The 11627-nt window shown below is 59.0% G+C and overlaps 1 protein-coding gene across 1 annotated transcript in view; it reads right to left on the reverse strand.

The window, feature by feature from the left end:
* Nucleotides 1–6811, reverse strand: part of LHX5 (LIM homeobox 5) — a 9347-nt gene extending 2536 nt beyond the window's left edge. Inside the window, exons 1-4 of the mRNA XM_011355832.1 lie at nt 6077–6811; nt 3823–4046; nt 2857–3134; nt 2041–2206 (exon numbers count right to left, since the gene is read on the reverse strand). Coding sequence (XP_011354134.1) covers nt 2041–2206; nt 2857–3134; nt 3823–4046; nt 6077–6249 — 841 coding nt within the window. The 5' untranslated portion in view covers nt 6250–6811. The remainder of the gene's footprint in view (nt 1–2040; nt 2207–2856; nt 3135–3822; nt 4047–6076) is intronic.
* Nucleotides 6812–11627: the final 4816 nt, after the last annotated feature.

Raw genomic sequence — 11627 nt, forward strand, 5'->3', positions numbered from 1 at the left:
GGCCCCCGCGCGGAGCGCGCCGCCTCCGCCCATATGGCGGCCGGGCCGGAGGTAATTGGAACAAACGCCCTCTGAAAAGGGCACAAAAGCCGCAGCTGGGGCTTTGTCCGCGCTCCCACGGGGAGCCGCAGGCCCGCCGCCCGGCCCCTTTCTCGCCCGCTGCCGGCCGCCGCCGCCAGGATCTCCCAGCGCGCATTAGGCGGGGCTGTCTCACTGGGGCTGAGGCGGGGTCCTACCCCCGCCCCAATTCCGGGGGAAGCAGGGCCCGCGTGTCCAGGCCCCCACTCCAACCAGCAGAGGCGCGGGGAGAGGAGGCGGCGGGATGGGTGGGGGCGCACTGTCTTCGGGGAATACTCGGTTAATTACCCAGGCGGGGAAAAATTCCGGACTGGTACGCCCCACCACCTTCCCGCGCCGGCAGAGATTTTGTGCGGAAAGAGGCAAAGAGAGGTGGAGAGGGTCGGTGAGTGGAGACCCCAGGACTCCGGCCACCATCCGGGCTTTCCTGTGAGTCGGCAGCTCCCTCCCCCAAACCTGGGCCCTGCTAGCTCAGTCTCTGCCCCAAGCACAGCCTCGCATTTTGTCGACAATTTTTGGTGGCCCCGACTCGACCTGAAAATTTAACTTTCTAAGCTCGCGGATGTACCGAGGTCGGTATCTTCTCTCCTGGGTCTCCCTGGGCGCCGGGCACCTGGCCCTTGCTCTCCATATTGCCACCAAACCCACTTTTCTAAGAGAAGTCGCCTCTCCCCAGTCCGGGCTACTGGCGCCCTCCCACATCCCCAGCGGGCCTGTGGCATTGGGCAACTCAGAGAGGAGTGCCCTCTCAGGCATGGGCACCTCTGGGGGCTCCCCAAATTCAGAGGCTCAGGGACAGGAGCGGGTGGTGCCTTTCTTGAGCCCACAGTCCGGGAAGTGTAGCAGCGTGTGCAGTGCTGTGACGCCCCAGAGCACAGGCAGTCGCCAAAAACCTCCATGGGGGGTTGGAATAGGTCTTGCCCAGCAAGTGCGGAGGAATGGAGGAAGAAGGAAAGGAGGAGAGAAAGAGGGAAGGAGGAAGAGAATGGGTGACTGAGGGGGAGGGTTCGCCCAGGCCTGAGCCTGGTCACACCCATCTCAGAATTCTCTTCGCAAACTCTTGCTCTGCGTTCCTGCAGCCCCACAGCTGCAGAGCGGATAACTGGATTGGCCCAATCCTTGAGCTCCCAGCCGCCACGAACCCCAGTGTGCTTGGGGCTGGGGAGTGGGCTTGAGACCTGCCCAGAGCAATTGCCGGCATCTCGGCTACCAGCGCCAGGGGCTGTGCACAGTCCTAGTGGCAGCAGACCCCAGAACCAAATGTCTTGGAAGCTAGTGAGCAGGCTGCGGAGTCTTGGGGGTAGAGTTGAATCCTGACCCCTCCACTCCTACCACAAGTGCTGCCCTCCAGTGCCTGAGTTCCCGCTGGCGCCAAGTACACCAGGCAAGGGCAGCAGGAAGGCTGTGTGTCTGGCTGTGGCAGGTGCATTTGGATTTGGGAGTGCCCAGCTTGGTATGATGGATGGGAGGGAGTGTGTAAGCCTGTGGATCTCTCCAGGTGTGTTTGTTCATCTTTCTGGGATGGATTTTACATTTGTATGGTCATATGTGATCATGTGTCTAGATCTGTGTGCCTGAGGTCTCTGAACTCAAGTGTGTGTGTGGGAGGTAGTGCACCCATGGGTCCTGCGTGGGTCAGTGTGTTTCGCTGCTCATCTGGTGTGTTTATCTGTGTATCACTCTATAGGTGAGTGAATCTATGTGTCTGATTTTGCGTCTGGGAGATATGTGTGTGTGTGTGTGTGTGTGTGTGTGTGTGTGTGTGTGTGTGTGTGTGTGTGTGTGTGTGTGTGTGTGTATTGGTGTGTATCGGTTAAGGTGTGTCCGTGATTGTCCTGCATGAATAGAAAAGAGAGAGGGGGTACCTCGGTAACCAGGAGCGAGGGGATCCGGCCCTGGGCTCTCAGCCCCAAGAACAGCGCGGGCCTCGGTGTAGGGCAGCGCGTCCCGGGGGGCCCTTACCTCCGTAGTAGGTGTATGGAGTGGACCCCAACATTTCAGACTCGTCCAAGCGGCCGCCCAGCGGACGCATGCGCCGCGGACTCCGGAAGAAGGCGTGTCTCCGGGCGCCGAGTGCGCTCAGCTGTTTCATCCGGCGTTCTTTGGACCGTCGGTTCTGGAACCACACCTGGGGCAGAAAAGGGGGCTGTGAATTCGGCTGGGGGTGTCTGCTCCCTGCCCGGGCCGCGCCTGCTGGGTCCTAGCGCCGCCTTCGCTCCAAAACTGCCCTGAGGAGGGGGGCTGGGCGGGATTAGGCCGGAGGGGTGGAGAGGGGCCCCGGCGAACCAGCCAAGGGTGAAGGATTTTGCGGACCCGTGGGGCGATTCATAAAGACTTGGGCTTCCTGGTTCTCGGCCTGCCCGCAGCCTGACGGCTTTATAAAGGCCTCCCGCCCAGCCCGGCTCTAGTCTCGGCCCCTCGGCTCCCCAGCCAGACTCTGGCCGTTTGTCTGCCCCGCGCTTCAGCGCAGGAAGGAGGCACATCAGGGAAAGTCGCCTCTTTCTCTGCGCGGAAGATGAGAGGAAGGGGAGGGGTCTTGGACCCTCAGCGAGGCTTAAAACCCTCCTTGAACGGGGCAGGGGACGGGATTCAGAGGTGAAATGACTAGTGACTTCGGTTGAGAGCTTGACCAGCTGGCCCAGACCTCGTGCGCACCGTCTGACTCTAGACCCAAACTCAGCCACTCTCAGCTAAGGGAGCTGGGCGCCAGGCTCCTCCAAGCCCCTTGGCTCCCGGAGGTTGGGGGAAGCGGGGAGGGCGACGCGGGCCGGGCCGCACCTGGATGACACGCATGTTGAGGCCGGTCTCCTGCGCCAGCTGCTCGCGGATGTGGCGCGTGGGCTTGGGCGTGGCGGCGAAAGCGGCCTTGAGCGTCTCCAGCTGTTTGGCTTTAATGGTGGTGCGCGGGCCGCGCCGCTTGGTGCCCGAGTTCTGTTCCTCGTTCTCGTTGTTGGCCGTCTCCTTGTCCGAAGATGTGGAGTTGTCCGTCTCCTTGGGGTCGTCCTGGAGTGGGTCCTGGAGGTCCGGGGACAAACTGCGGTCCGTACAGGATGACACTGCGGGCGGACGGAGCGGGAAGGGACAGCGGCGTCAGAAGCGGCCCGAGGCCTCTCCAGTAGGGTTGCGGGTTCCTGCCGGCCCAGGCCATCTCCAGCCGCACCGGGTTCCCTCCCAAACCCCGCGACAGCCCCTCCCCCACGGGCCCGGCGCCCGCCCACTCCCTCCAGGCGGGGCCGGGCCTTGGAGCGGCCCTTCTCAAGCCTTCTCGGCACTTTTCGGCTATTGCCCGGGTAAGGGGGAGACACGCCCTCTGGAGTGCCCGGCGTTCTTGGAGAGGGGACACACGAGGGAGGGGGTGCAGGTGCTCTCGACGCCTCGGATCTTCTTCTCCCTTCTCTCCTTCCTCCAGAATCCACTTAGTGTCCTCCCAGTGCAGGTAGAAATCTCCAGGAGCTCCAAAGAGGCGAAAAGAATTGCCACATCGGGGGAGGTGGCAACTCTGGAACAGGTTCTTGAATGGGAAGAGGGCGGGGTGTTCCGGTGTCCTGCAGGACTGACTCCGAAAGAACGCTGTGTCTCTTCCCCAGACCCCCGGCCCCTTCCTGGCCCTAGAACTGCCTTGTGGGGGAGCGGGAGCGAGATTGGGCGCAGAAGGTGCACAGGGGGCAACGTAGAGAGCGGCCAGGCTGCGCATGGCGCCAGGGCACTGGGGCCTGGGGCCCTGAAGGAGAGGAGGCCTCCTACCTGAGTTGAGGCTGCCCTCCTTGAGGCTGGACGAGCTCAGGTAGTCGTCCTTGCACACGAACTTGTTCTCGTCGATGACGTAGAGCTCCTCGCCGGTGGACAGCTGCTTGTTGCACACCATGCAGGTGAAGCAGTTGAGGTGGAAGACTTTGCTGCGGGCCTTGCGGACCAGGTCGCTGGGCGAGATGCCTTGCGCACAGCCCGCACACTTAGTGCCAAAACGCCTGCAGACACAGCACAGCCTGTCACCTGGGGCAGCCCGATGTCCCGTTCTCCCTAGTCTCTGAGCTCTTCCCACCCTCCTTAGCTTTTGAGAAGCCTCTATTTCCACATCTATCAAAGGAGACCCAATCCCGTCCTCCCTCGCTGGAACACGAGAGGCAGGCAAATATTCTGATCTGTTCTTGGGACTCGGACTGCCATGCCTCCTTCGGGTTTATTCAGACTCCTCCAAGCTTAGAGCAACGGGCATAGCCTTAAGCCAAGCAGAGGGCCCGGAGTCCCCCAACATGCTCTCTGTACCCCCACATTCCTACTGGATTTGTCTGAGATGCTCAAGGCAAACTTGGCCCTCGAGGGAAGGATTTTAAGCCAGGCAGGCTGGGTTTGGATTATTCTTGGCTTTGCCTCTTAGATCCTTTCTCTCCCATCTGCTGGGGCCCAGGTAGGGCCCGATCGGCCTGGCCGGAGGGTTCTAGCAGAGGGGCAGGGAGCCCCTCTCCTGAGCTGGACCTGAGTAGAAAGGAGGGAACTTTCTGCTGATTTACAGTGCCACCAGCCCTGGAGGCTTTCCAGTCCCCACTGTGAGACCACCAGAGCTAGTCAGGAGCCTGTGGGCAGCATGGCCTCAGAACGGTGGACTCTGGGAAGCAGAGACCGAGTCTCTAGGCCCACCCTATCCCCCCCCCCCAATTTCTGGCCCTAGCAGACAGTGGGAGAATGTGGCCAGAAGACAATCCTACACCTGCATGGCCAGCACATGGAATTTCTGAAATTTCCCCCTTTCCCGCGTTCCTGGTCTAAATCCTTTTTTTTCTTCCTTGAGCGCTGGGAGAAGGCTGGCACCCCCAAAATGGTTGGTGCAGATTGGGGAACAGAGAGGGCGCAGGACTTTGGGGCCCCACATCCACTCACACCCAGGTCTCTAAACAGGGCGAATTTGGGTGACATTGATGTAGTGAGGGCATTAGAAGCCATAAGTCACTTTTGGCCTTATCCGGCAGTGTAATTGGCCATATGCACCTTATCAAAAATCATTAGGTGCTTTGCAAGCACGGCCACATTAGGGGCCTCAGTTCTATGGGGCCGGGGAGTTTACACATGTAAAGGCGCGGCTGACATTTTCTCCTATTCAAATTCTTAGTGCCAAGCAGCTGGGGCCAGGGAGCAGCCTTGCTCAGCGGTGTTAATCACTCCCCCCCACTTCCCTGGGCGCTGGAATTCGCACTCACAAAGCCAGCTCTGGGTGCCGGGTGGAAGCAGGTAGGGCTGAGCGGCCAGAAACCACACAGCCTTCCAGCCCTCCTTTGGTATTTCCCAGCTGGGGAAACTGAGGCCCAGAGAAGGGATCATCCCTGGCCTGCCTGTGGGCCCCTGTGGGCAGCAAGGGGAGGTGACACCGCTCAGGATAGACCCCAAACGGCCTGATTTCATTGGTACTTTTCAACATGGGAGAAAATGTTTAAGGAGTTGGGGCAGGAGGGTGAGGAGAAGAAGGTTCCCTATCCCCAACAGTAGAGGAGACCTTCCTGGCTGAGCCCCCTCTGAAGCTGGGAAGTTTCTGTTTGTCCAGGAAGGCTCTGGGGCCCGGCCAGCCTTGCCGGGAGGGCAGGCTCTGCGCAAATGCTCTCTGCTCGGTGGGAAAAGCCTCCAGCCAACTCCTAACTTTGCAAAAACCCTTCCTCTTTCAGAACCGAGCTTGAAACTTCCCACCTTGGGGTTGCAATCTCTAGGAAGGGGCCGAGTCGGGTGGGGAGCAAGTTTGTCTCGGCTTCTTCTTCCCTGCCCCACCTCGGCTCCAAGCCGGCCTGGAGGAGCAACCGTGAGGCCGAGAAGCAGCGTCCTTCTCGCTCCACCCGGGCTCGGGCCCTTTCCTGGACCGAGGACGGAAGGAGAGCAGTGGGCTTCCTTGCTCCCCTTTTAAGCTGGCGACCCCGGGAGGCTGGGATGGGTTTCGTGGTCTCCCCTTTCCCGGCACCCCAACGGAGCGCGCGCAGGGTGGGCGCGCGGGCTGCAGGGCTGCGCGGCCTCTTACCTGAAGAAGTCATTTTTGCAGTAGAGCTTGCCCTCGCGCGAGAAGCACTTCTCCGAGAGATTGGTCTTGCACTCACAGCACTGAACGCATTTGATGTGCCACGCGCGGTCCAGTACGTTCAGCAGAAAGCGGTCGAGGATGGGCCGCTCACAACCGGCACAGTGCACCATCATAGCCCCGCGCCCCGGGCGGCTCGCGCCGCCTTGCCCTCCCTTTGGGCCCCCGGCCCTCGGGCCCCCCACGGCCCCGCCGCTGCGTGCCGCCTCTTCTCTCGGCCGTCGGCGGGCGAGTCCGGTCCGGACCAAGACTCAGCCGGTCAAGTCCTTGGGTGATCGCTGGGCCGCCTGGAGTGGGGTGGGGAGTCGTGGCGTTCACAGCCTCATGCCCCGGATCGCGCGCCCCCGCGCTTGTTCCGAGCTCTCCCAGGTGTCTTGGGTGGCTGCTGGCCTTGGCGCTGCCGAGCGGCTTTCCCCGGTGGCGGAGGCGCCGGCACTTTCCCCCACTTTCAAGCGGTCCCGATCCTCATCTTTGTCTGGCCGCCGCCTAATTCGCGCATCCTTATTCAGATTTGGTGACGTGGCACGGCACGTAGGGGGCCTGGTGGCCAATGGGCGCGCGGTGGCCATGGCAACCTCTTAAATTTATAGCATATCTAAATTGGCTACAGCGTTGCGGTCCGGACAGAGCAAAAAAAACAAGGCATCAGTATTGTTGAGTATTAGCTTGTACCTGGTTCGGAGGCGAAGTAAGTATTTACCTTCTAGTTTGCGGGCTGGGAACCGGGGGCCGCGCGATCTGAAAACTGCTTCTCTCTTCCTCTCTCTCTCCTCGCAAGTATTTGGGGGCAAGGATTCCAGAGCCTAGTGGGGGGTCGGGACCCCTGCCCCCTTCGCCATCCCTGGAACTTGCAGAACTTGTCCGAGGCCCGGAGCGCGCTCTACATCCGCCATCTCCTTCTCCTGCCCAGCCCAGCCCGCCCAGATTGGATTTCCTCAGCCCCGCGCGTCCCTGGGGTCTGCGCCCCGAAGCCGCGACAGCGCAGTTCAAGGGGCTCCCAGAGCCGCTGGCTTCTTTTGTGATAAACAGTGCTGGGGCCCACACGGGCTTGTCTCGTGAGGGGTGGGGAGAGATAAAGAGAGGGAGGGGGAAAAAGAGAGAGAGAGAGAGAGAGAGAGAGAGAGAGAGAGAGAGAGAATGAATGAATATGAACGAAGCCGTTGGGTTCGCGTATCTTTCTCCAAGCAGGCTGGAGGAGCATGTCATCTGGCCTGGTCAGGCACCCAGAATTTCAGGCCTGAGCGCGCCACCCACGGGGCTCTGGGGATGAGGGGAGGGAGAGGTCCGGGGCCAGCCCGGTCTTTACCAAGCCAGCTCAGAGGCGGCGTTCATCCGTCTCTCCTTCCCTCGCGGCCCATTCCCGATCTCGGGGCGGTCGGTCCGGGGAACTGTGGTGAGTGAGTCGCACTGCCAAGGCAGGGAACGCTAGCGATTGGGTGGGTGCTACTTGCACACGTGGGGCGTGCCAGATGGGTGTGCAAGTCCTATCTCTTATAGAATGCAGGAAGAGCAGCTCTGCAGGGCGCCAAGGGGCCACAGAGGGTGAGGGGTGTTCGCAGGTGTACGTGGAAAAGGGTATGAGTCTGGGGTGGAGGAGGAGAGGGCCTGGCCTCTTTCCTGAAAGGGGACCAGCCCGGTGACTGGGCGCTCTAATTTAGGAAGGCCCGGAAGGCCGGCGGGAATTTTCCAGGGGGTTCCTGGAAAGCCGGATGGGGGCTGCCGTGGGAAGGTAGGCCTTGGGCCCAACAGCTGGAGCCAGGGGACTGTGTTTGTGCCAAAACTTGGCTGTGCATGTGTGTTTGGGTGTGCATTTACCATTTGTTAGTGTATATTTGCTGTTCGAGAATCATATTTTTGCCTCTGTTTATTTTATTTTTTAATGTTTATTTTATTTTTATTTGCCTCTGTTTATAGTTACTAATCAGTCACGTGAGTACATTTTGGTATGTGTGTTTTTTTGTGTGCATTTTGCGTTTATAGCTGTGTGTGGTTCTGCTAATGTTTGTGTGTATTCGTTTGTATATTCTTGTTTTCGTTGGTCTGTGTATATACTTACTTGCGGCCGGGTGAATGTGAGGGTGTTTGCATGTGCGAGTGTGCATTTGTGTAAGATTATTTGTGTACATGTGTGCTAACATTGATGTGGAAATGGACTTTATAAAATCCGAATGCATGTGCTTGTATGTAGGCGAATGGGATGTGTACGTGACTGAGCCAGGTTGGATGAATGCAGAATTTTGTGGATCTGTGTTGTGTGCCAGTCGCTATGTGTGTCACATGTTTGTATTTACTCAGAGAGCAGTGTTTTTGTTTATGTCACTCCTGTAGGTTTTTTTTGGGGGGGGTTGTGTGTGTACTAGCAGCAGCGGTGATTGCCTTTGTGGATTTAGGGAGGCAGGATTTGTGGATGCTTGTGTTGGGGCACTAGGTAGAAACACAGAGATGCTCACTTCTTTCCCGGTTTCTGTCCAGGCCTAGTGCTGTGCCCCATTCTCTAGGAGAAGTGATCGGGCTGGGAACAAGGACTTGACAGAAACTGGTTACCGGGTAGGGTGTTGACCCACAAGCTGGGCCTCTGAAAAAGAGCCCCCCAACTGGGCAGTGTCTGCCCGATGGTGCTGTCCCTCCACCTTCCAGCTTGCTGAAGGAGAGGTGTCTACACATCCTAACAGTGTGGCTGCTTGGAGCCAGGCCAGGCCAGGAACAAGCAGGATGGATCTCGCCTGGTCGCCCAGTCCCATTCGGGAGAGCTCCAGGGGCTCCGGACGAAGCCGCAGTTCCCGGCAGTGCCGGGCCCTGTCCCCGGGGGCATGAAGGGTCCTTGAGAGAAACAAGGACGTGAGAGGAGAGAGGCGCCCAGGCCGAAGTGAGGGCAGATCGCGCAGTCCGCCGGGTCTTTGTCTCGCTGGGGGTTCCCTGTCTCCCGTTTCTCGTGTCACCCGTTTTCCTGTCTCCCTCTCGTTCCTGCGTTCAGCCTCTGCTCTCTCTCTGTTTTCCTCTCTCCTCCATTTCCACGTCATTTTTTTTCTCACATTCTCTCTGTTTTCGTTTCTCTCCCTCTGCCTCTCTACTGGGTATCCAAATCCAGCATCCGGCTCATCGCCGCGATGAATGATTTTCCTCGCACACTGGACAGATTTGGGGGTGCCGGAGGGAAGACTCACATACGGTCATTTGAAGCCCCCCATCTAATGGCCTTCTTCTCCCCTACTCTGGATTAGGCACCACTGAGCCCACACTCCCCCAGTCCTCATCTGAGTACCTGAAGGGCTTGTCTGCCTGCCACGTTTTCCCAGTCCTGGCTTTGCCCACCCTGCCGGCCGCTTGATGCCTTGTGCGCCGGCTCCATCTCAGACAAATCCACCTGTCCTCACCTTCTGGATGTGCTTAAATGCCAATGCACAGCTAGGCTCCCGCAGCTGTGATGCCGGGCCAAGGAGGTAGCAGGAGTAGGGGACAGCTTGAGGGAGCAGCTCTGGGTCTCCCAGAGCCTAGATGTGGGGAGTCTCCTGGGGCTGAATGCCCCATTGCAGGAGATGAAGGCTCTGCTTCCAGAAGTCCAGGTCTGGCCTTCTGCCTCCTGTAGCTGAATTTTCCCATTCTGCTCCAGCCACAGACCCCTGGAGTCACCCTGGGGGCCTCAGCAAAGAAGCTCCATCACCCCAGCCCAGATGTAGGGGAGGCTGCTTGGCCTCTGCCAGCCCCTCCACCTTCCAGGGTGCAGAGCATCCGAAAAAGGCCAGCAGACCAACTAACAGATGGCGACCAGGCAGCGAAACCCCCTCCTATATGTAACTAATAAACCGCTTGTATCTTAACAGGATAATGCATGGAGACGCAATGTCACTTATACAAGATGTTGATGGAATTTACTATATAAAAATCTTCCTCCTAGAGTAAAGAGTATCAACATTACAACTCGACAGACGGCGGTGGGATAAGTAAAACAGACAAAAGACAAACAAGATAATAATCTGTTTCCAATCACTTAAGCCCTGAAGAGTTAGTAATATGCGGTTTGCATATTCCCCCTTGAGTTCGGTAATTAATTACCGGCGAGGAGGCGCGCACCCGCCCCTGGTAGGAGTTTCCAGGCGCGCTGAGCTGGGGGGTGGGAGGGCGCCTCTCTCCAGGCCTCCATCCAGGAACATGGGGCAGAGGCCAGAATGGCGACTCTTGCGGGCGTTTGGAGCTGACCTTCCCGCAGGTGGAAGAGAGCGTTTCAGTTGCGCCTCCGTGCTGCTCACCGGAAACTCTCCTGCCTGGCGGGGCGGGGGTCGGGGGTCGGGGGAAGCTTTCCCGGCGTCCTGAGTACCTCCTTTTGCCCTGCTGAAGGCGCTTCTCCCTTTGAATGGCTAGGAGTGGCCTGCTTTCTAGGGGACCTGGGAGGCGCACCTCTCGTCCCCTTCTCCCCGCCATATCTTGCGCGGCTCAGCCGGTCCTCTCTTGACTTCGATTATTACCGTCCCCCACTCTCCAACACGCATGGTCCGCATCGCCCCCCCATCCCCCCAGCCAGCGCGGCTTTAACATTAAACAAACGCAGCGAGCGCCTCAAAGCTGCGCTCTCGGCCGAGTCTGCGCAGCGGCGGCGTTGCAAATTGTAAATTTAAATTGCTCGCCGGATTCATTACCTCCCCTCTTTGATTTCAGCCAGCCGTGAAAAATTATACTGGTGTACCACTGAGAAACTGTTTTGCCGCTAAGAGCCTGCGCCTAATCACTGGCTTTCTCCCTCCGACAAAAGTGTAATTATTTTGTTTGGGGTGTAAATATAGGCCGCGCCGTGCACACACACTCAGCATCCCGCCGCGCCGCTTCGCCCTCTGAGTAGGAGCGGGCGTGGAAGCTGCTGCCCCAAGGCCAGAGAAGAGCGGCTCCCTTGGCGATCCCGCGAGACCCAGAGAGCCCAGCCGTCAGGCCGGGTCCCCAGCTCCTGCCCTAAGGGAGTTCGGGTTTACTCAAGGACCCCGGACCGTGTGCGCCCAGGCTGGCCTGGATGGACGACCTCGAAGTTCGATGCGTGTGGTTCAGGGCGCGGGCTCAGGTGTAAGCATCTGCGCAGGGATGGAGAAGCGTTGGCGGGGACAACGCTAGTGGGGTGGGGGCGGATGAGTGTCCGGCATTCCCGCGGGAGCGGTCAGCTAGGGGCAGTCCCAAGCCCCGTCAGGGAGAGTGTCTGGGCTTGGTTGTCCCCAAAAGGGCCAGGGCGGAGGCAGAACCCTATGCTTCTGGGCTTCGGAAGACAGGGGCGACGAGGCCTGTGTGTTCCCTAGCGCTCTGCTGCGGACTGCTTGGTTTGTAGAACATCTCTGCGGGGCGCAGGGCCTTCCTGTCAGTTGAATTATGCACCGCTTAATTAACGGTCTTGTTAACTGGGCAGGCCAGACCTGGAACATTTAATCAAAAGGCAGGGAATCCCTTCCTTCCCTCCTTCCCTTCCTTCCTTCCTTCCTTCCTTCCTTCCTTCCTTCCTTCCTTCCTTCCTTCCTTC

This window comes from Pteropus vampyrus, unplaced genomic scaffold (assembly GCF_000151845.1).
Source record: "Pteropus vampyrus isolate Shadow unplaced genomic scaffold, Pvam_2.0 Scaffold23, whole genome shotgun sequence".
Classification (NCBI taxonomy): domain Eukaryota; kingdom Metazoa; phylum Chordata; class Mammalia; order Chiroptera; family Pteropodidae; genus Pteropus; species Pteropus vampyrus.